At 33.9% G+C, this 25,596-nt stretch overlaps 1 protein-coding gene and 1 non-coding gene across 3 annotated transcripts in view; both read right to left on the bottom strand.

Moving 5' to 3' along the window:
- PTPN4 (protein tyrosine phosphatase non-receptor type 4) overlaps window positions 1-25,596 on the bottom strand; it is a 183,759-nt gene that overhangs the window by 29,608 nt on the left and 128,555 nt on the right. For both annotated transcript variants that reach the window (XM_045559157.1, XM_045559158.1), the window contains 5 exons: window positions 23,088-23,260; window positions 17,142-17,210; window positions 12,059-12,184; window positions 9,603-9,761; window positions 878-1,037 (listed from right to left, as the gene is read on the bottom strand). In XM_045559157.1, the coding sequence (XP_045415113.1) occupies window positions 878-1,037; window positions 9,603-9,761; window positions 12,059-12,184; window positions 17,142-17,210; window positions 23,088-23,260 (687 nt within the window). The remainder of the gene's footprint in view (window positions 1-877; window positions 1,038-9,602; window positions 9,762-12,058; window positions 12,185-17,141; window positions 17,211-23,087; window positions 23,261-25,596) is intronic.
- On the bottom strand, window positions 25,281-25,389 carry LOC123644274. The gene has a single exon (XR_006737089.1). It is a non-coding gene; the product is annotated as a small nucleolar RNA U13 (small nucleolar RNA).

Raw genomic sequence — 25,596 nt, 5'->3', positions numbered from 1 at the left:
GTAAATTTCTTTGACAAATACCTTGCAGTTTTAGTCAAACTGGACATATTCTCTCATGCATTCTTGCCACCACATGCTGGACTATAAATGCCAGGAGGAACAGGGGCCATGCCTGTCTTTATTAATTGCTATATTCTTACAATCTGGCAAGGTTCTCATATAAATATATACATATAAAAGCACATAGCAAGTACTCATAAATGTTACAGGAATTCAAATGATACTTCCTCTGCTTGATACATGTGCTTTTTAAAAACAAGAGACACAATCCACATACCATACACTTCACCCATTTAAAGTATATAATTCAATATTTTTTACTATAGTTACAGAGTTGTACAGATATCACCACTGTCTAATTGTACAATATTTTCATCAACCCCCAAAGAAATCTTGTAGTCATTAGCAGTCACTCCCCATTCCCCCACCTCCCATTCTTGAAAGCCTAGTCAAAAACTAATCCTTTCTATAGATTCTGGATATTTCATGTATATGGAATCATATAACATATGGCTATTTGTTACTGGCTTCTTTCACTTAGTATGCTCTATGCTTCCTTCTTTGAAGGAAAAGAATCTAGTTAATTCTTATTTATGCTTCGAGATGCAGGTCAGAGATGATCTCTTCTGGGAATTTTCCCTTTACCCCACAGCTGAATTAGCTCCTCTTATATACTCCCTGCATTCCCTATAACCACTTCTAATTATAGAATTTATACTGAGTTACATCATGGCACAATTCATAACCAAACAATATGCTGAAAAAGAGAAAGTATTGTAATACAATTTACAGCTAAAAAATGCCACAGTATAAAAGAAATTTTATTTAGAATTTTAAAAATTCAAAGGAAAGTGAGAAATTTGAAGAAGCTACTTACAGTAGGTTTCTCGGGGGAAGATGGAACATCAAATGTTTCATTAATATGATTTTCTAGATCTTGCTGAGAATGTGAATAATGAATTTGGTTCCAACTGTTTTTCTTAGATTGTTTGGGTGGCAAAGCTGGAGGCTGTCCATCTCCGGGAGACTCCTGTGATCTAGGAAAAGAAAAGGAAAAAAATAAATATTTCAGAAGTTGCCTCATAGTATTTATTTTTTAAAAGTTAGGGTCAAATGACCCAAATATTTACAATGGTAGGAGACAGGCTTTAAATACCATATCTGTTTGTAAGTGCCACTTTTTAAATGAAACTTTTCCTAACTGTGAAGTAGTAAATCTAATTTCCTATTTTATCAAATATGTAAACAAGCATACAATAAAATACACTTTAAAGGTATCCCTAAGATATTTATTAATCTACTATAACAATGTACACACCTTTCTAAAAAAATTTTTTTAAGGTTTTCAGTGGAGCCATGGGTAGCCAGGGAATAATGCAGGCAAAGAGAATTCAGAACTGAGAATTGGGCCATTCTTCGGATAAAACACCTTGTCCAGTCTAATTAACTTAAGAGATTAGCCTAATCTATGTAGAAATAAATCATAATTCATCAGAGTAATGAACTTATTATAATAATGTGACAAGGACTAGAAATCTGAGCAAGAATGCTGAGATCATCACCGAAGACACAAAACTAGATGAGATACTGTCAGAGTTTATGATTTAAGGTGAGAAAGCGAAAATCAATTAACATTTCAGAGCATAAGCCTCAGTTTGTGGCTGCTAGAATCATTAAAAAGAGCTAGGTATTACAGAGGAAACTTTGAGGCAGAAATTCTAGCTTTTAAGAACAAGCATGGGAGGCCAACGTGGGAGGATCACTTGAGGCCAGGAGTTCAAGATCAGCCTAAGCAACATAGCGAGACTCTTCCTCTACAAAAAAATTGGCTGGGTATGGTGGCACACACCTATAGTCCCACCTACTCAGGAGGCTGAGGCAGAAGGATCACTTGAGCCCAGAAGCTGGAGGTCGCAGTGAGCTATAATGATGCCACAGCCCTCTAGTCTGGGCAACAGACTGAGATCCTGTCTCAAAACAAACCAACCAATCCACAAAAAACAAAACCCCTAAACCCAAAGAAACAGCTTATGATTCATTAGGCTTCTTTTCTTCCTTGGCCATGGGACTAGCCATGTCTCAAACAGGGACTGCTGTCATTCTGGGTCCCAGAATGAAGATAATGTGGAGCAGAGCCATAGTTGACCCATGATGTACATATAATGTAAGAAAGAAATAACCTTTGTTATTGCAAGTCACTTTAAGTTAGGCTTGTTTGCTATCATGGCATAATGCAGCCCAAGATAAGTGATACAGATTACTTCCACAGGGACCCCTGGATATATATGTTCTTCTTAATAGAGAAGTTGGGTGTGAACTTACTAGAGGCTGGCTGCTAGATACCTGGTAGATATGGGTAGTGAAGCTGAAAATATGATTAGTGCCAAGGGAGTCAGCTGGGATTAGTAATGCATGGTGTGATTGTATGGTCCTCCAGAGAAGTTTCTTCCAAGAAAGAATAGAATCTTTCTGAAATTTTATAATCTGGTATAAAATATAATCACTAACTAAGCAAGTGAACAATAATGTCCACTCAACCTAGATCTCTGCGTAAAAACAGGCACAAATGCTCTAAATTCTAAGTCCATATGGATTGCATCAGAGCACACGCCCTTCCTTTTCAACAAAAACTTCACTGAGCTCTGCTTTAAGTGGACAGGAATTCCAGGTCCCAAACACAGTAAGTGGTTTTTATGGTACTTTCAACTGCCAAGAACCCAGGCCCCTCAGGGTAAATACATTCAAGTGTTGCTAGTCCAGGGAAATGATTCCATGGACTAGAATAAAGATATGTACCTCAAGTACCATGTCTTACTACATAGGATTAGAGGAGATAAAGATGGACATCCCTTGGCAGAACCTCACAGATGTGACATTTCTAGAAAGCAGTTGATAAAGAATTTCCAAAACTTTATAAAAATCAGAAGCTACCTGATTCCACATATATAATGAACTATAGAAATGATCCCTGAAAGTATAGTCTTTGACTCCACATACATTAATCAACAGGTCTCACCCCTTACTTAGGCATAGTTTTTTTTCTGGTTTTGCATACATCTGTCATACACAGGAAGCATTTAGCCTCAAAACTAAAGGTTTGTGGGAAAAAGTATAAGGTTGAGATCAGATGGAAACAGAATTAGAGCAACTTTCATATTCTTCATCCAGCTATCAGTCTAAATATAGTGCCAAAATATACAGCAGAATAACTCAAGTCTGATCTTTAGTGAAATATCTAAATAAGCCAAACCTGGTGGGTATGAGTGTAACAGTGGCAATATGGAATATTTTGCTACAACTGCTGAATCTCTATTTCTGGGGTTAGTTCTTAGGCACATATAGTCAAAAAAACCCTCCAGAGATAATTTTCATTGCATACATCTCATTAGAAATCATTGTCTTAAAACAGTGGTTATAAATTCATGGCTTATGGGCCAATTTTGGCTAACATACATTTGGCCCATTCATTGTTTTTATAAAAACCATGTGAGTCATTTGACTACATTTTAAAATTACATACAAATCTGGATTTTCAAAATGAAAAATCTGGAAGCTCTGGAAAGAATGGACCTACATTACTAGTTGTCAAACACTGGATAAAGCCAAGTGGCAGCTGTTGCCTTTAGATGAGGGCATGGGCACTCTAATCCACACAAATCTCCACTCCCATGTTTCTTGCCAGACTCTAGTGGGTATGTGAGCATGACCTCTTTTTAAATATTCAAAACAAGCAGGAAGACACAGATAGGAAGAGAGTCCAAGTATAGGAGCTTGGGTTGGGATTTAAGCCAAATTCTAAAGAAAAGGTTAAGGAGAATGGAGTCTAGACAGAGATGTAGCAAAGGAAAGGACAGTAAAACCCTGGATTTCATGACAGAGCTACCTGCATTCTCATTGTCTTATGTAACTTTCTTATTAAAGTAACTTCTCAGAGAGTGGCAGGCAGGCTCTTCAGATGCCTGATTGCTGCAGAGAGTGACGTATGTCTGGGGAGCTATTTCAATTTAATTATGTGCTCTCTCAGTAATCCCAGTAACTGTTTCCTCCTTCTATGCTTTCAACTTAAATGGCCAAACTCTATATATATATATATATATATATATATATATATATACACAAGCACACATAAAGTCTCTAAAAGTAATCAAGAATGTTAACATAGACACCTGAAATTCATATGTTGGGAAAAGGTTATTAATTACATTTTTAAGACATACTCCAAGAGTATTAACTCATTATTTTAATGAATAAATTCCTTCTTCATATCTAATGTAGAGCTATTATATGCAATCTATTACTTAAACTGTTATCTACGAAGATGACTTTTATAGGCAAACCATGCATTATAATCAGAAATTATAATACATTTTAAATAATGCCATGAAATAGACCGGTTCTTAAAAATGATACTATTTGTAGGCACGTGCACACACAAAACTGCCAAGTATAACCAAATGAGGAGACATCATGTACTTGGGAGAATAACCAGGCAGCATAGTGAAACATAGCTCTATCAGGAGTAACAGGCCAGGTGCGGTGGCTCACGCCCATAATCCTAGCACTCTGGGAAGCCGAAGCAGGAGGATTGCTTGAGGCTAGGAGTTCGAAACCAGCCTCAGTAAGAGCTAGACCCTGTCTCTACTAAAAATTGAAAAATTAGCCGGGTGTCATGGCACATGCCTGTAGTCCCAACTACTTGGGAGGCTGAGGCAGGAGGATGCTTGAGCCCAGGAGTTTGAGGTTGCTGTGAGCACAGATGATGCCATGGCACTCTACCCAGAGTGACAGAGTGAGACTCTGTCTCAAAAAAAAAAAAAAGAAAGAAATAATAGCTGGTACCCTGAAGGAAGAAACCTATACTTTAAAGAGAAGGCCAGCCTCTACGAACAGGTGGCTTAGACAGAACGAGGGAAAAAGAAATCAAAGAAAGAAGTAACAGTGCTAAAGGTCCAATGAACAACCTGGGGATCTGGGCTGTGGCTGGAGTCTTACAAGTGGAGGCAACCACCTGGCTTTAAAGATGGGAGCTGGAAAAGATCTGTCATAGAGAAAGCTGGAAAGAAAGGCAATCCTGAAGGGATCATGGTTGTTACCTTTGTTACTTATCAAAAAGAAAAATGAGCAAGATAAACTTTGAAAATCATGAATTAAAAAAAATGCTAAAGGTCTGACTATGCATATAAGCCTGTGACAGAAGCAAAAAATTTATTCTAATTTAAGACTAGAAAATAAATAAAAACTATATTCTTGTTAGACACTACTACAAACTTGTCAGGAATTGTGGCTCTTTTAAAACTGTTTTCGAAGATACATAACAGACTCATTTAACTGTAATTACTAGTGTCATTCTATTTTTCACTGGGCATTCAGTCCCTGTCCTTAGTGTCCAGATAGAAGTAATTGAGACTTTAGTCATAGATAGATGGCAGGTAAGCACAGTGTAGTTACAGCAGTTCAGGGACCTGCAATTAGTCTTGCTGTCACAAAATACAGCATCTAATATGAGTCCCCATGGCTTGATTATCTTCAATTCATAGTGTCTTTGGTTTTTTTATTTCTTTGTCCTAGAGCAGGCTAGTATTTGAAGGGTTCATAATATATTGCTAGACTTGGTCAAGACTGGAATGGGAATTAGGTAAAACTGAGTTTGTAGATGGAAGTCATCACTTCCAGTAGCTGGGGTAGGGGGGCAGAGGAAAGGCAAAGACTAAGCAAAAGGAATTGACAAGGTATGGACAAAGCTGCAGAGGACTCATTAGATAGGACTAGAATGAGATAGTCTGGGAAAGACTGGCTCAGGGAAATGGACTTAACACTTGAGGATTATGAAGTCTGTGTAGAGTCTCTTGTGATTAGGAACTTAAGGATAAAGTTGAGAATGTGGAGAATTTCTTACTGTGTTCATTCAGACCCCCATACTTCAAAAATATGCAGACATATAAATTGTTAATAATATAAAAGCCGTCAGTATATATATCCCAAAAGCTTAACTGAAAAAAGCTATATAATCATATGCTCACAGCAACCCTATAAGGTAGATATTAATAACTTGCTTTTAAAAGGTGAGAAAACTGAAGCTTAAAGAGATAAAATAACTCATCAAAAGTCACCTAATTAGAAGTGGTGGAATCAAGTTTTAAACCTAGTTTGAATCCAGAACTTGTACTCTTACCATTATGTTATACAGTTGCACCTCAAAGAAAATAACTACAAAAGGCAGGAGGAAAGTTATTCTAAATCGGAGGTTTCTAAACTTCTTGTAGCAGTGGAGTCTTTTCTTCAAATGAACTCAGAAGCCAACTTATGAATAGATAAAAGCTAAGCACCCCTCCTACCTGCCAGTATCTGAGGCCTCAACAGAACACCTAGGACTTAATCAGAGCATATCCTGAACATGACTACTTTAAATCACTCCATTTTGGTTATAAATGGTAATACTGCTATATTTTAAATTCTAATAGAAATTACTTATATTTTAATGAACAGAAAGCAAGACTAGTGGAGAGCAAGCCTTAAATACATTCATATTTACTTTAATTGATAACATTTCTAACTTAATGGTACTACTTACGTTAACTTTCAGATGTTAAGAGAAATAGGAGTTGGGAATATAATTTTAAAAGTGTTCCAAATATACTACTTTTTTTTTTTTTGAGACAGGGTCTTTCTTGATCAGGATACAGTGCAGTGGCGTGATCATAGCTCACTTAACCTCAAACTCCTGCCAAATGCCCAACTTTTACACTAGGGTTTTTCATCACAAATACCATGCTTATCTTAAACTTTGACCTTTTTTTTTTTTTTTGAGATGGTCTTGTTTTGTCACCTCAGCTAGAGTATGTATAGTGGCATCACCATAACTCACTGCAACTTCAAACTCTTGGGCTCAAGTGGTCCTCCCACCTCAGCCTCCTAAGTAGCTGGGACTATAGGCGTGCATCATCATGCCTGGCCAATTTTTCTATTCTTTGTAGAGACGGGTTTCCCTATATCGCTCAGGTTGGTCTAGAACTCTTGGTCTCAAGCGAGCCTCCCACCTTGGCCTTCCAAGGTTGTAGGATTATGGGTATGAGGCACTGTGCCCAGCCTGACCTTTTTAATTTTTAAATTTTTTTTTTAAAGAGACATGGTCACACTATGTTGCCCATGCTGGGGTGCAGTGGCTATTCAGGGGGTGTGGGTGATGATAGCACACTATAGGCTTGAACTCCTGGGCTTAAGCTATCCCACTGCCTTAGCCTCCTGAGTAGAGAGGAACTGCGCTTGGCAACTTTGACATTTTGGAAAATGTTAAGCAGAGAGCAAATAATGAAAATGTTAAGTGTACTATGTTCCTAACAGAGCAATATGCTGTCACATAGTAGCAAAAAATTTGTAAGAACTGTCAATCAACATGTGGGCAAAAACTTTCCCAATTTATTTCAGTCCAGTCAGCTTTAAATTTTCTCATGAATGGTTCAACAACTGCAGTGAAAGCAGCATATTTTGCAGGCAAAGCAGCTCCCTGTTGTTGCCTTTAGCAATTTGTATCCTAATAAAAAAATTTTAACTGCCCAATTCACATACTGTGATTGTTATTTTTATAGATACCAGAGCTTCCTTGTTACACGTTAGGAGTATATTAGTATTTTTGATATGGAGTTATTAAAACAAACATCTGTTAGGTATTTTAAAATTATTCTAGAGCTACTGTTTATCCCATAAAATTACAAACTAAACTGGTCTAATTTTTTAGGAAACATTTAAAGAAAAGAGGCAAATGGTAGACTATGATCTCATTTATTTTTATCCCTGCCTATAAATAGTAACTTTATTCTAAACAGTACAAGCTATCTCCTGTTCTCACTTAAGAAATAGAGAACTCGTGAGATGATTTTATCTGTCAATTAAAAAATGGTGAAAAATCTTAAAAAAAAAAAATCTATTTCACTACCTATTGAAATGCATTTGGCCAATTGAAAAATTAAAATCTATGGATTAAAAATCAACAAAATTCTTGTTTACGATACAAAGTTTTCCCTGCTGGTTCTAGCAGGGAAGGCCTTAAGAGTTTTTGTTCTGTAAATTGGGACATGTGTTGTAAGCATGGCTTTCTCATCTGTAAGCCACCACACTTGGCTAATTTTTTAATTTTTTTGTAGAAATGGGGGTCTCTCTATGTCTGGTCTTGAACTCCTGGCCTCAAGTAATCCTCCTGCCTCAGCCTCCCAAGGTGCTGGGATTAAAGGCATGAGCCACCAACTGCTGCTGATTTTTATATCAAATCAATTAACATTTCAATCATGTCCTGCATTACTATATTTTAAAGTTTCAGAATTAGAAAATATAAGATTATTAAAAACCAACCAAAAAGTTTACAATTATAATTTTTAAAGTTATAAAATATTAAATTTTCACACAGGGGTGAGGAACCTGCAGCCTTAAGGCCATTTGTGGCGTTCCAGGTTCTTAGGTGTAGCCTTTTGACTGAATCCAAATTTTACAGAACAAATCCTTTTTTTAAAAGGGATTCAGCAGAAAAAGATGAAGCTTTTCTTGCCTCCTATGGTGCTTAAGAAAGAACAGTCTTGAAATCAGAAGGCTGCAGGTTCCCCACCCCTGGCTCACTTAGCCAGCCAAGGAAGTCTTTGCTATCCAGGGACAACAATGAACATTCCATCTCTCCTCTACTCATTACTCACATCCGTACTTTTTTTAACTCTGATCACATTCATTCTATCTTCTCCTCCTCAACACTTAATGGATCTTCTTACCTATCTATATATCTTGTAAGTATTTTACTTCCTCCTCCCCAATTCTCTCACCATGTTTTTACTTGCAGATGAGCTATCTGTATTATATAAGCCAATAAATCAAGATATTGCATATTGCTGTGAGAATATACAGATTAGGCATTAAGCTGATGGGGCGTAAATACTCAATTAAGAAGTTGAATTTATGTATCAACTAGTAGGCAATTATGAGGTAGGCATGGAGTTTAGAAATGATGTGTGCATCCTTTTTGTGACCTACTGTTATTTATTTATTTATTTTTAAAGAGATGAGATCTCACTATGTTGCCCAGGCTGGCCTTGAACTCCCAGGCCCAAGCAGTCCTTCTGCTTCAGCTTCCCAAGTAGCTGGGACTACAGGTGCCTGGCTTATTATTTAATTTTCTGAACACTGTCTATTCATCCTCATAGTTCCCTTACTTTAAAAATATTAACAAAGCTCTACCTTGCACTACCATACTCTCTGACCACAGTGCTACATTATCTGTAGAGATACTTGAGTGTATGCACTAAAAACTAAAGAACAGTCTGAGTCAACAAAATAATACTACAGTGACTAGGTCGGAGGAGGAGAGGCAACCAGAACTCTCCAGAACATACGTGTACTTGTATACGTGTATGTGTATATGTGTATAATGTATTTACGTGCATAATGTATTTGTACGTGTATTTACAACATACCTGTATAATGTATTTACAAATATATAAATTTTCAAAAATGGCATAAATAAAATTCTGTATCCAATACCCTAACTTCCCAGATTATTTCATATAGAGCAATTCGGAGCATTTGAAAATACAGTTAAGAAGCAAAATGAAAAGAGGTCTTACGGTGATGATTCCAGAACGATGCTATTAGCTTGTGTTGATGATGGAGATCTCTGATTCACAAATACTTCTCTTGGGGAAGTATGAACCACATGATCTACCAAATGACCAACTGAAGATGGTCGTAGCCGTGTTCCCTCTTGCGTGAATGCAGAATTTCGACTAAATAAAAAAGTAGAAAAACTGAATGAAAATATGCTTTAATTAAATTTTTCCAAGTTTCTTAATTATATGGTTGCATCAGAAAGTGGGTGTGTGTTTTTAAGTCTAACCATGTTGACTAAGCAGAGTGTCTGACAAAGACAGTGTGATATAAACAGAAAGAACACAGAATGGTAAGTCAGCTATCTAACCTGCAGTCAACAATCTGTCACAAAGATTTTATCTATTCAATTACCTATCTCTAAATACCCTAATGTTTCTAGGTTTTCGTCACTACAATTTTGTCTTATTTAGCATTTATAAAATAAAGGGATTAAAATAAATGATTTAGTTTTATCTTACAGTCTGAATTCTTTAATCCTTATAAATGTTTTTATTTATGGGACTTAAGAATAGACACTAAATAGCATATTTCCATCCTCATAAATAATAGTCACATACATTATTATTGTCATTACAATTATTAATTACAATAGCGAATATTTGAGCATTTATTGTGCCAGGCATTGTTCTAAGCATTTCATTTAATCCTTATAACAATACTTAAAGATAATGTTGTTATAAATATAGTTTTATAGATGAGGATAAAGAGACAGAGATTAATTAACTTGCCCAAAGTTCAAATGTACAGTGACCCCAGGTGCCATCCTCTTAACCACAACCCTATACTGACTCTTTAGAATTAAAAAAAAAAACGTTTTTAGATCATACCTAAAATTGTTTCATTAACCAGAAAACTTAATCAGAGCTACCGCTAATTAATTACTTGAATTATATGGTTTAAATTTCTTGTGTCTTCTGTAACTTGGTATAATTGTTTAGTGATGCTGGTACAAATGGAGAAATGGCTGGCTGGAAGAAGGAGCAGAAAGAGGTCTGAATTTTCTTCACACAAGCTGATGAGTCTTTGAATATATATATTCTTTTGTAAGGAAAAATGATTTAGTTATTTGCAATTAGCAAGATAGAAATTATTCAGTCTACTTTTTCTAGCAGTAATTTAACATCTAAGTATAATGTTCTGTCAACCAAACTGTTTATGTAAACATTTTACTTCCAATATGATAGAAATTTATTCTTCAGATGACAACATCCATCAATGCCAATAGCTTTTAGAATTCAGTGCATTTTTTTTTTTTTTTTTTGAGACAGAGTCTTACTCTGTTGCCTGGGCTAGAGTGTCGTGGTGTCAGCCTAGCTCACAGCAAACTCAAACTCCTGGGCTCAAGCCATCCTTCTGCCTCAGCCTCCCAAGTAGCTGGGACTACAGGCATGCATCACCGTGCCTGGCTAATTTTTCTATATATTTTTAGTTGTCCAGCTAGTTTCTTTCGATTTTTAGTAGAGATGGGGTCTCGCTCTTGCTCAGGCTGGTTTTGAACTCCTGAGCTCAAACAATCCGCCCGCCTCGGCCTCCCAGAGTGCTAGGATTACAGGCGTGAGCCACCGTGCCTGGCCTGCATTTTTATTAAACATTAACGTGCATTAACGTCCTTTCTAAAGGAAAGCTTCTATTCCATACCAAAATTCAAGTACTTTATAAATGAACCTTTTGGGTTACCAAACTATATTAATAAGTTGACACACAATTGTTTACCATTCTCTTAATTATATACATATCCAGTATTATATATAACATATTTATTATTATAAAATTAAGATAGTCAACATCTCTCTCTGCCTGGTATAAGTTTATTATCTTGTTATTATCTACACCAAAACATACACCTTTTGTGAGAAATGCTAGACTGAAGTACGTAACAGTATAAGTGCTGAATCTCACAGTGTTTCATAGCACAGCAATAGCTAAGCTTATGGGGACTCGTGTTAGAAATTCCCTTTTCTAGGCCATAGAAAGTGCTAGAGCTGTGGTTAAGGTGGGGGTTTATATAAGAGAATCACAATCACTTGGAAAGCATCTTCAAACAATATATGCTCCCCTAGAAATTCTGTTGGGAATCCACATAGAAAATGATTATGCCAATAGCACCCACATATAAGATTTTAAGTCTACTAAGAGATCTTCATTTATTGGCTAGGGACCCTAACTATGAAAGTCAACTGTTGAGGACAGTGAAGGTCCTCGTTCAATGCCCTACTCCCTAATTCCCCAAGACCTTCCATGCCACTTCTGTAATGAGCAGCAAGTGAAGAAAACATAATGTTCTGGAGCAACAAAAGTCATATTTGACCAAAAGACTTAAATCTTTACATATTTTGATCTTCAGACAATGGAAATATACAGCCAATAGTTTAGAAATTAGCAAAATTCACACCTAATGTTGGTCTGTACTTACTGATTAGGAGTTCCAGGTGGAGACCGTGATGGAAGGCTTTGTGTTTCTAACCTGTCATCAGATATTGAATTTCTGCTGACTATTTCCCAATCCATTAATTTCCGTGCCAAGGGCTTACTTGGGGATCTGCAGAAATAATTTAAATAATATGTAAAAAGTTTTATTTTTGTACCCTGTACTATGAATCAATATAAAAAGTTCACTTTTCTATTAATGTATTTAGAAGCTATTTTACCAAATAATTTCCTACCAAAGTACATTTGCTTTATATGAAGAAGGAAGAAAACATAGGCTAGGAAGAGTAGCATAGAGAATAGGAAAGAAGAGAGAAAGAAAAAAGAAGGAGAATTCTAGCTTATCTTGGGATGTATTAAATAATACCTAGTACATTATCTCCTGAGGACTTTTAAATCTAAGTTCTGATCCTCTGCCTCAATGAGGACAGAACAAAAATATAATTAGGCATATTATATTTTATTTATAATTTTTTTTAATGTATAGTGGACGAGTGGAGTTTTTCTTTTATTCTTTTCTTTTTACAAAAGCATTTTGGAAGGTTAATTATTTTGTCTTGTTGTGAGAAGTAGGAGGATATGTTTTATCATCTAACTATAGTCAGTCATCTAACTATTGTCAGTTACCACAGTGATAAAGATGAGAACTAAGTGATCTTTTAAGAAAAAGATCTTGATATTTGATTTATTCAGATCAAAAGACATTGATTTATGCAGAGATCATAAGCTCTTAGAATTTTAGGAATGTTAACAATTAACATCTTTTTTCCCCTTTCCTTAAGGAGTCTTCTTTTTATTATTATTTTTTATTTTTAATTATTATGGGTATTTAATAGTTGTATATCTTCATAGGACACGTGATGTTTTGATATAGGCAAACAATGTGAATCAATCAAATCAGGGTAATTGGAGTATCCATTACCTCAGGCATTTAACATTAACAACTAATATCTTTTTATATGCAAATTCAGATACTGGCCAAAATTAACTGAAACTACATGTCATCAGTTTAAATGTCTAGCTTTTTGAAACACAGAGCCAATATGGAGGCTAATGAGTGAATTAAGCTTGTAAATAGTTTTGTATTTCAGTAATAAATTCACTGAAGCACATAAAAATTATGTTATTTTCCATTTATAGCACAATTAAAAAAAATCAGATCCTGTTATCCTACTACATAAACCAGATCATAAAAATTTGAAGAAGCCCCTATTTGCGTAAAATAAAAAAATCAAGACTATTTTTGGTTACAGTTCATAGGATTCATAGGTCTTCATTATGTGAATTTGGATTTACTTTCAGATTTTCCAAAAATAATAATAATAAAGAATTGCCTGTAGTACTGTATCTATTTACTTTTAGCTTATTGGGATTTTTTTCCTTAAAGTTAGCCATTATTTTTTCTTCTCATCCTGTGCTACTATGTATGCACTATTGTTGGATAAAATGAATAATTACCAAGCAAGGCACAAAGCAAATGTAATACCGTCATCCAATTACCTTGAAACTTAACGAGATCATTATGTACCAAAATTCTAATGTCATTAAATTTGCAGTTGCACTATCAGCTTACAATTTCCTGTCCAATAGGTTGAACATGTGAAAAGAAAGACTTCAGACCTGACCAAAAACTATGGTAACATCGACCAAGGAGTACTTGGAAAACTGTTATGTATGTAGTAGGAAGCATTAAAATGATGATGAATAGGAACCCTGAATCCTAGTTCTGGCTTCCCATTAGACAAATCTCTTAAGTTTCTATATCTAAATATATAAATTTACTAGTATAATATAATCCTCAGGGCTCTCCCTAGCTCCTGAATTTTACGATTTTTGAGTATCTCAATTTTCAGTGCAATGTTTTACCTATTAATTTTACCAAACCATGAAAAATTTTAAGTGACTTATGAATCCAAAACATACAAGTGTCCTATCATTTCAGGAATTCATAGCCAAAACTTTTTTAGTTTGGCCTAATGATATATCCTTAATTTAAAAACTAATAGGTATTTTCTAAAAGAAATTCCAACCCCTTAATGTTGCAGTGCAAATTTTCATCTCAGTCACAACAAAATGAAAATAAAGTATGCTATATCTCATGATTTAAAATAAAGGTTATTAACATATACCATTATAGATCTTCTAATAATGCTAATTCTTAATGTTAATAAACTAATCTTTCTTCATATATTTTACTACTAAATGTAAGCTGTTCATTAACTATAGTCAGGAGATCAACTACTTTCATTTTCTATGAAAGAGGAAAAGTCATTTGAAGGAAGAAAAATCCCAGCACACTTACCTGGTCTAAAGCATCATCAGAACACTTTACTGCTGTTAATGGATTAAACACGGTTGAAAACGCTTTGAATTTAAAACTAAATTTCAGGTATTTTATTTCATTAACAGTTTTAACCTCAGAGACCCACCCACTTAAGTTTGCTGTCTATGTTTCCTGTTGAGTGTGGAAATTTCAGAGAAAAAAATACCACACTGCATCACTGTGTTTGCAATGTGGTAAATTTATTTTCTGACCATGGCACCTTATTTTTCTGTTATATGAGAACATTGTTTTTCTCTCTTCTTAGATATTATTATATGACAACTAAAAAAGTGTGAAAGCAATTCAGAGTTGATATATCAGAAAAAGAAAAAAATAACTTATTGAATTACTACTAAAAACATCTTATATGAGAAGTTTAAGGAAAAACCTTTTCTATCTATTTACACTGTCAAATAAAATTCTAAGAAAGACAGTAACTCCAAATTTTCTAGTACTTTAACAAAATAATCTAATAACTGCTAAAACCATTAGAGAATTTTGGTAGACATGTATCAGGTCATTATAGTAAGATTCTGATATATTAGATAAACAATCCCAGAAAAGCTTAGTCTTTTGGAGAAAGAGAGATCATTAAAATAGTCTAGTACTATTAAAACACTTATAAAGAAGTCATTTGTATGTGATTTTAACTTTAGTATAGAAACACACCTATGATTTGGTACTCATAACAGGACATCATATTATATACAACTAGTAATTAAATCACATGTTCTACCTTTTTTATAGCTGTCAAGCAAGGAAAAAAGTTAAGCTTATTGTTAGGAAAGGAGTAAAAAAGGTGTAAGTATATTGTTATGGTACTGTTATAATACTAAGGATCAGAAAAGTATTTTGATTTTATCAAGTATGAAAATGAGTGTTAGAAATAAGAGCACTAAGCACTAGAACAAATACATTAAAACAATGAATATAGGAAGTAAATTATTTCCTTCTCAAGAGCAATTGCAAAGAAAATAATTTCATATTAACATTTTGCTATAGATTACATCTTTGTACAGGTCTTTATTATATTCTAACTGGAAAAAAATGGTATCTACCACTGTAAAAGAGAGGATTTTCAACAATTTCATAGCCATATGTATTAGGGTAGACATCTCTGTGTTCTTTTTTTCCTTACCTAAAATAACCAAGCCACTAATACAGCACTAAGATTTATATTTAATAGAGAAAAAAACAATATTTCCTTCATAAATCTAAAAGCAAGAATAAATTGATTTCAAACATTTTTGAACAAATGCTGAAATGAATAACATCATTCAAATTTAAGTAAACTTATCACAGTACAATGCTATAGCCCTGACAAGCTGAATCTTTCCCACATTGAGGCATTTTCATCAACTGTTTTCCTGTTGGGTCCAAATTAGGATGAAGGTAACCAATCCCACAACGAAGAAAAAAATGCAAGTAAATTTTATTATTCAAATGCACAAAAAACATGTTTCAATATAATTTTTTGCTCCAAATGTCCTTACTCCAAAAAGCTCATCATATTATTTATTATTTATTTTTATAAGCCTTCAGGATGTATTACTGTGATAGTCTCAGACAGTCTTAGCAATGACTCCTACTCTGGAGGCAGGGATGTGGCAGAGTAAAGGGGGAAATCCTGAAGTTTAATCTATGGTTTACAATAAAAGGATTTTACTATTTAAAGATTTACTCCCATTATAAATGACATTTTTCATTAACATAATATGTTAAGTGATAAAAGCAAACAACATAAAGTATGAAATAATTTTGAAACAAATATACATATACATATATCTGTAAGTATATGCATAGAAAAATTTTGAATAGTAAATATCAGAAATATTTTTAGTTATTGTGAGATGAAAATTTTTCTTGTGATTTCCATTTTTGATCAGAAGAAGAAAAAACCAAAACCACAAAACAACTTTTACTCCAGAAACACAAAGCTGGAAGGTCTTTTAGAAAAAAGATTAAGAGCAAAATTTAAACAAAGTAAAATCAAAAGCAAAATTCTCTAATTCTCTTTATTAAAACTCAAGCCTCCAATAGCAGTAGATGCCAAGCACTTAACTCTTTAAAGACTTATCCTCTCTAAGTCATTTTCACTGAAAACAAACTCCTGTCTCTCACAGTCATCAACTTCTGGTTCTATCTACAAAATGTTCCTCAAATTTGTTCCCTATTCTTCATTCCACCACCAATGTTCTGTTTCACGCCTTTATTATTTTCACATGGATTACTGAAATTACCTTCTAAGTGGTCTCTGGATACCCATCTTTACTTACTAACCCATTCTCTATCCTTGTTCATAAAACGATTTTGTAAAACATAAATTTTAACTTGGTAAAAAGTAAACTGGCTATAACAGACCCTAAAAAACTAAAGACAATAAATGGTAAGCAAATATAAAGCAATTTAACTGACTCTTAACAATATGTTTTAAATGAATATGCAAATGGACTTGATAACATATAAAATAAGTCACTATATTTCTCAAAACTTTTAAAAAAAGAGAGCAACCTTCCAACAAAATATAGTAATAACACTTGATTCAGCCTATTCAGAGCTATTAATATTATGCTTGGCATACAATTAATGCTCATACAAAAATGAACCAATAAACTAGACAAACTAGTTTATCATTCCCTAAACATAATTTATTTAAAGGATCATGTGTTAATTTTATAATCATATTTAGAAAGAGTTTTTAATAATCTTTATTCTTTATTCAGACAATGAAACAGAATTGCCTTACCTTGCAAATACTCTGTCTTTATTGGCCTTTTCTTTGCCATACTGAACTGACTGGACTTCTGTTCTCCCACTGAAATACATAAATATGCACAACAATAAAATCTTAAAGAGAACTACAAGATAAAATGACAACACACAACATGATTATATTACAATTTTGTAAGAGGACAAGACATTTCTAGCAGAGAAAAGGAAGCAGAGAGTAAGAAGAGTGGACTACATTCCAGTTCTACCTGGATGAAGCAAGCTTAATTACAGTCTTCTATTAATGAACAAAGATGTGTTCCACAAACACTACATTTTCCCATACTTCTTGATGTAGGAATGAATATGAAAGAAATAATTTCACATGAGAGGAATTCCTTCCCTGTTATGTTCTGGAAAGGCCCTCTCTAGAATCAGAAATAGGTTGTCATGGCCCATCTCAAACAAGCCCTGCCAACCCCAAACTCTCCCTACAGGTCTGGGATTTAGTTAGTGTCTCCACTGCTCCTTAATGAAGAGGCTGAGCCATGGGAGTTCTTGGAGAACTGCTCTTTCTTTGATCTTTTGTTTCTTGCCTACTGCTAATGATCACAGATATGAAGACTATGATCTTTGTATCTGTGAGTTATACCCTCAATTCCTTCCATGTCCTGACACAGGATAACTCCAGATTTTTCTATATAGGAAAGGAACTAAGGTGGACATGTGGTGGGGGTTGGGCACTAGGGGTCTCTCTTGAAGGTGATTTGTCTACCAAGCACACTGTTTACGCTGGGAATGAATGAATCCTCCTCTGTGCTACACCGATGTGCTCAGACTAACTTTGTTAATATTAATAAAAGCCTGGTTCACAGAAAATTTGTTACTTGAGGCATCCCATTACTTAAGTGTGTTTTTTTTTTTTTTTTGAGACACAGTCTTACTCTGTTGCCTGGGCTAGAGTGCCGTGGCACCAGTCTAGCTCACAGCAACCTCAAACTCCCGGGCTCAAGTGATCATCTTGCCTCAGCCTCCCAAGTAGCTGGGATTACAGGTTAATTTTTTGTTTCTACTTTTAGTTGGCCAGCTAATTTTTTCTAATTTTAGTAGAGATGGGGTCTCACTCTTGGTCAGGCTGGTTTCGAACTCCTGCCCTCAAGCAATCCTCCCGCCTCAGCCTCCCAGGGTGCTAGCATTACAGATGTGAGCCACCACACCCGGCCTTAAGTGTTGAATCAACACAAATTTCTGGTATATCAAATATAACCATTTACAAATGTAGGTTTCCATAGTTAAGCAATTTTAAGACCATCTTTCGTCGTGGATAAGTATAAGTGTGAACTGAAATGACATACCCGTGAGGTTTTAATGGAAAAATGAGAAATATTACCATGACTTTTTAAATGGTTAAGTTGAAGTTTCCTAAGAAAATATATTTCCTCTAAGAAGCTACTGCACTCTAGCCCCGGTGACAGCTTAAAAAAAAAAAAAAAAGATAATGGAGAATTTATAAACCTTATGCCAATAAATTCAACAACCTAGATGAAATAGATAAAGCTTATGGAAAGACACAAACTACCAAAGCTTGCTCAGAAAGAATGAAAAACCTGAATTGCCTTATCTATTAAAAAATTTCAATGTGTTGTTCAAAACTTTCCTATAAATAAAACTCCTGCCCCAGTCAGATTAATTGGTAAATTCTGTGAAACATTTAAAAGGAAATGATACCAATACTATTGTAAACTTTTGCAAAGAACTGAAACTTCCCAACTCATTCAATGAAGCCAATCTTACCCTGGCACCAAAGCCTAACAATGATATTGTAAGAAAAAGAAAACCACAGAGCAGTAGTATCCTTTATGAGCACAGGATGCAAAAATTCTAAACAAAATTTTAGCAAAATTAATCAAACAATATGTAAAAAGGATATCATGGCCAAGTGGGATTTATCCCAGAAATACAGAGTTGGCTTAACATTTGAAACTTAATGTAATTTGTCATATTAATAAACTAAAAAGAAAAACTGTATCATCATCTCAATAGCTGCAGGGAAAGCACTGGACAAAAACCAATATCCAATCCTAATACAAGTTAAGTATGCCTAATCCAAAAATCCAAAATCTGAAACTTTTTGAGTGTTGACATGACGCTCAAAGGAAATGCTAATTGGAGCATTTTGGATTTTGAATTTTCAGACTAGGGATACCAATATGTAAAAACTTCCAGCAAATGAGAAATAAAAGGAACTTCCTCAACATGCATGAAATAGGGCATCTACAAAAAGCCTACAACCAACATCATACTTAGTAGTGAAAGACTTCATGTTTTCCCCTACTATGAGAAACAAGACAGGGTTGTCTTCTCCTACCACTTGCATTCAACACTATTCAATGCTGTACTGGAGGTTGTAGCTGCAGTACTAAGGAAAGAAAAAGAAATAAAAAGCATCAGATTAGAAAGGAAGAACTATAATTGTCTTTATAATCTAGGCAGAAAATCTGTTGGAAGCTACAAAAACAAAGCTCCTAGAATAAGTAAGTTTAAGAAGGCTTCAGGAAACAAGATCAGATTGATATTTTAAAACCTGAATGCATTTCTATCTAATGGCAATGAATAATCTGGCCATCTATAATACAATAAAAATATAAAATACTTAAGGATAAATTCAATGTAAGAGACTGTACACCAAAAACTACAAACAATGCTGAAAGAAATAAAAGACTTAAGAAAAAGATATACCATGTTTCATAAGAGGAAGAGTAAATATTTCTGAGATGTCAATTCTCCAAAATTGGTGTATAGATTCAACACAATCCCAATTGAAATCCTAGAAGGTTTTTTTGCAAGAATTAATAAGCTAATTGTTCTTCTTTTTGTAAGAGATGGAGTCTTACTATGTTGTTCAAGCTAGAGTACAGTGGTTATTCACAAGCACAATTGTGGCACACTACAGCCTCCAACTCCTGGGCTTAAGCAATCCTCCTGCCTCAGCCTCCCAAGTAGCCAGGACTACAGGCACCTACCACTGTGCCTGGCTAATAAGCTAATTTTAAAATTTGTACGGAAATTCAAAAGACCTACAATATCCAAAACAACTTTTAAAAAGAAAAGCAAAGCTGGAGGACTAACACTACTGAACTTTATATTATAAAGCCCAGAAATAGGACCACACAATTATGGATAACTTCTTTTCAACAAAGGTACAAAGTAGCAACTGGATATACATATGCAATGAAATGATGGACCATGGACCTAAATGTAAGAGCTAAGACTATAAAACTCTTAGAAGAAAACAGAGGAATAAATCTTTCTGACCTTGGGTTTGGCAAAGATTTCTTGGATATGACAACAAAAGAAAGATCCTTATAGAATAGACTAATTGAATAAATTGAGCTTCATCAAAATTCAAAACTTGTGCTCTTCAGAAGACACTGGTAAATAATGAAAAGATAATAGCAAGCATTGATGAGGATGTAGTAGAGGTGGAATTCTCATACACTGCTGATGAGTACATAAATGGTACAGTTGCTTTGAAAAAATGTTTAGCAGTTTCTTACAATGTCAAACATCCACCTATCATATGATCTGGCCATTCTACTCCTAGGTATTTACCCAAGAAAAACTAAAGCATACATCCATACAAAGACTTCCACACACGTTTATGGCAGCTTTATTTGTAAGAGCCCAAACCTAGGAACAATCCAAGTGGTGAAACAACCCACTTGATATTATCAAGTGAATGGATAAAAAATTATGGTATATCTTTACAATGGTATAATACTCCACAATAAAAAGAAACAAACTGTCAATATAGGCAACAACATAGATGAATCCTTATGTAATTATTATGAGTAAAAGTGGCCAATTTAAAAAGAATGCTTTACATATGCTTCAATATATATAAAATCTTAGAAAATGCAAACCAATCTATAGAGACAGGAAGCAGACCAGTAGTTACCTAAGAATGAAGGATGGGAGAAAGGGGTTACAGAGGAGCACAAGGGAGCTTTTGAGAATAATGGATATGCTTACTATCTTGATTGTGGAGATGGATTTATGGAGATATATATATAGAGAGAGATGGAGATTATATGTAATATTTGTGTGTATATCAATTTTAAACTTTGAATATGTTAATTATGTCAATTGTATTTCAATAAAGTTGTTAAAATGATATTTTATTCAACTTTTAAAAATATACAGATTCCACTCAATAGGCCATGATCTCAATTCTGTTAAAAACACGTAAAATCTGCCAATACTAGGACAATCCCCAACAGTAGTAATGCCCTGAATGACAGGTGTTGCTCCCTTCCCCACCAATCTTTCTTGTTTTTTTTTTTATCAGATTGTTGTTGAACTTGCTTTTATTAATACAAGAAATTCCCTTCTGTTTCAGTGATGATTTTCTCCCAAACTTGTTTCTTCAAATATCTTTTGTATTTGTAATCATCATGTCTAGATTATCTTTTTGCTGGGAATGGTTTGGGTAACCTTTGATTTTCTTCATCTTGAGACTTGTTTGAATCATAGTTAAAGGCTAGTAACTGCATTCTAATAATTTTGTTGCAACTAAGTAAAATGGTGTGTGTTTGCAAGGACAGAGGGGAGAAGGAAGAGTTCTACTAGAGGGTAGGGGTAGTCCTTGTATAATTACCTCAGTGGTCACTTACGAATTAAATTCATTAAGGGAATACCCTTAGGGTTTGTACTGTTCTCATTTCACATAAAGCCTTGGACATTTCTTCCGTCTCTGTTGAGGTTTAGTACCCAGTAGGTAAGGTTATTTGCTTTTTTTTTTCTTTTTTTTTTTTGGCTTTCATCATTGATCTGATACTCTCTCCCTCAGTTTATTTACCTCAAAATTTGCAAGTACTGTTACCTTACTTTTCTCAATATTGCTTTTAGGAAGGTAAAAAAAAAAAAAAGGAGTTAAATATGACATCAAACCACTTAGGAGTCTGCTGTGTTTTTTTGGTTAAAAATTTCCTAATTCTGTTTAATTGTTGTTACTGAAGTTCTGGGCTACTTTTACTAATTTTTCCTGGGGTTGGGGTCATGTATTTTTAATAATACATACCGTACTAATCTTACAGTTATTTTTACAGAGATTACAAAGAATATTTATAAATGTTTAGATTTACAATATAAATCTCTTTTGGGCCATAACTAAACATTTTTCTCATGAACTTATAACGTGAATTAATCTAACACATAATGGCCAAAGGTTTTATTTATTGAAGATGGAAAAATCTTATTTTGTGAAGCAGAAACAAACAAAAATGAATAACATTTGTTTTACTAAAAGATCACAAATAACTTTTCTACACGAGTCTTACCAGGTTCCACTTAGAAACTAGCTTTCATGGGTCTTTTAAGAATTCCATAGGTAAAACTAATCAGAGCTTCTTCAAATTTATTTATCCCCCAAAGATTGTTGCCTTCAGGAAAAAATAAAAGCTATCAAGAACAAGACAATTTTAGGAAAAGGAACCTGGGGTTATTGTTCAGTAACAATCTGATTTTGCTTAGTGATTGCTTTGACTCTTTATAATAAAGGGTTTGAAATAAAAAATATGCTAAATTCTAGATTAAAAAACAAAAGTAATTGTTTATTCATACAGAAGGTATCTTCGTTTTTACAAATAAAATAAATGTGGCTTAGAACAAGGAAAAATTTTCATGTAAATATTTAGCAAAGAAACAATGGAAATTATAACATCTGTCTAGACTGTAAATAAACGTGGCTTTAGAAAATAATGACCTGGAATATAGTCAATGGAATGAGTTTCTCAAGTCTGGTGTATATCATAAGAACCTACAGAACTTTTTACTGATATAGAGGCTGTACTCCGTAGAGATTTTGACTCAGTAGGTATGTATGAATAACAAAGATTCTATGGTTCCATAAACGAGACCTTCATCTTAAAGGAAGGAAAAAAAAAATCCAAAAATAAAGCCTTAATACGGAAGCAATACTTACCAGTACCGGAATTTTGAACCTAATGTAAAATAATGTGCAAAAAAATTCTTTTGAGGTGGAAGTGGTCTGTCCAAACGGAAGAATGTGTGATGTTCTACACATGCTTTCCACAAATTTTTACATGCTCTGTAATTCACCATATTAAATCCCAACAATGTTTCTCTAGATTCATGCTGTAATAAATGACAAAATGCAGAGAATACCAGGAAAACGTCAGGATCTAATGCTCCACTTAATTTACCGTTTTTAAAAAAACAGTATTATCTCTATTGGTTTGACATTTAATTTACTTTTGACAGATAAATTATTCTAACCTTGCAAACATTAATCCCTCTAGGATCTCTTTTGCTTATCCAATAAAAAGGCAATAAAGTAAATGCCTCCAAAATAAAGGCTTCAAAATATAGACCTCATTCAGTAATATTATAACTCTGAGAAACTTTTAGCTTAGAACACAGTTAGAAATATGCTAAAAAATTTCCTACATATCTGTTTTCAATATTTATTGCTGTGATTCTGTTTCAAAATATAATTCTAGGTCATAAATTAAACATTAAAATATACCATCACAACTTTTAACAATGCTCCTAATTTATAAATCTGTCCACACTGTAATTAAGCAAATAAGAATATTTAGCAGCTCTGAACACTATCACAGAATTCAAATTTTTTAATAATCAGCACAAGAATATAATTCTTTAATTTTCTTGAAAGTTCAGCATAAATTACTAAATAATTTCATTAACGTAAACCATATACACATCATTGCAAAGCACACATCCCATAAGTGTATAGCTCTGCTTTTCACATAATGAATACAACCATTTAACTTCTACCCAGATCAAGAAATGGATCATTACCAGATTACCATCCCACAGGTAATTACTTTTCTGACATTGTTACCCATAGACTAGTCATGCTTGTCTTTAGTTCTAGCTTCTTTCACTCAACATTATGTTTCTGATATACATCCATATAGTTGTGAAGCAGTAATTCACTCATTTTCATAGTATTCTATTGTAATGAATGTACCACAGTTTATCAACTTTGCTATTAATAGACATTTGATGTTTCTAGTTTGGGGATGTAAGAATAATGCTGCTATGTTCCTGTATGTTGTCAGGTAAACATATATGCACATTTCTGTTGTTGGGTCACAAGATGTGTGTGCACAGGCTCAGCTCAACAGATAATGCCCAACAGTTTTCCAAAATGGTTAGATCAATATACACCCCTTCCCACTAGCAGTGTACATTCCACATAACTCACCAACCACTGGATCATCAGTTTTGTTCACTTAGTTGTTCCGGTGGGTATGTAGAAGTGGCACATTTAGGTTATAATTTGAATCTCCTTGATAACTAATGGGGTTCATATTATCATTAACTATTGAGGTTCATGTTATCATTAATCTTTTCATGTTAATGGCCATGTAGATATCCTCATTTGTGAACTGTCTATTCAAGTCACTAGCATATATTTCTATTGGGTCGCATATACAACCAAGGACTTGTATGTGTGTGTATTATATAACATGTTCTGTGCTATTTTACTCTCTTAATGATAATAATGACTTTTGATGAAGACACATTAATTTTAATGTAGTCCAAATAATCAATCTTTTCAGTTAAGGTTTCCTTCTATGTCCTGTTAAAGAAATCTTTGTTCATCAAAAGGTTATAAAGATATTTTCCATGACTAAACCACAGTAAAATGCCCATGTATAAGTAATAAGCTATCATGTTAGAAAGTAATATGCTTAAAACATCATTCATTCCTTGTTTACCAGAAATTCTTAATTATGATTTTTGTTTGCACTAACATATACGGTTTACATGTTATTCCAAATATATTACCCAAAATGGCAAAAATGTCTCATAATCAGTATAATGCAGTAATGCTTCTCAGTATATATATATATTCCTCCTTTTTGACAACTGGTATACTTTTCAATAAGTTTGTAGGTGATTTTGACATTTTACGAACTATATTTGTAATGTAACAAAATAATTTTCCCACATAGTTTGTAAACAAAGGACACAAAAAGTTGTATTGAGAGATAGGTACATGCTATGAAGTTTGAGTATTTAAAAACAAAGAGATATTTGAGAGAGAAAACATTAACATCGCAACCTTCTGCAGAGCATGTCTGTATATTGTCCTTTTTTCCTTTTTCTTTTCTCCCCACCCCTATGTCAGACAGGTTATAACATGTGCCAATGTCATAATAAGGTTTGAAGGAGCCACATCTCACAGAATGACATGAAAATCCAATCATCACGCTTGTGAACCACAAAAGGATCCCTGTATACTGCCTTTAATCAACTATTAGTGGACTTCTGTTGCTATTGTTACTTATGATTAAATACATTCTTAGCTGGTACACCACCTCAGAAAATGACTGTGAGGATTAAATGCTATGAAAATGGTTGGTATATTACCAGGCACATAGTAAATTTTCAATAAATGTTAGACATTGTAACTTATTATTATTAACAACACTAGTACT

Source organism: Lemur catta, chromosome 8 (assembly GCF_020740605.2).
Source record: "Lemur catta isolate mLemCat1 chromosome 8, mLemCat1.pri, whole genome shotgun sequence".
NCBI lineage: Eukaryota > Metazoa > Chordata > Mammalia > Primates > Lemuridae > Lemur > Lemur catta.
The sequence above is the reverse complement of the archived record's forward strand: the minus strand, read 5'-3'. Positions and strand labels throughout refer to the sequence as shown.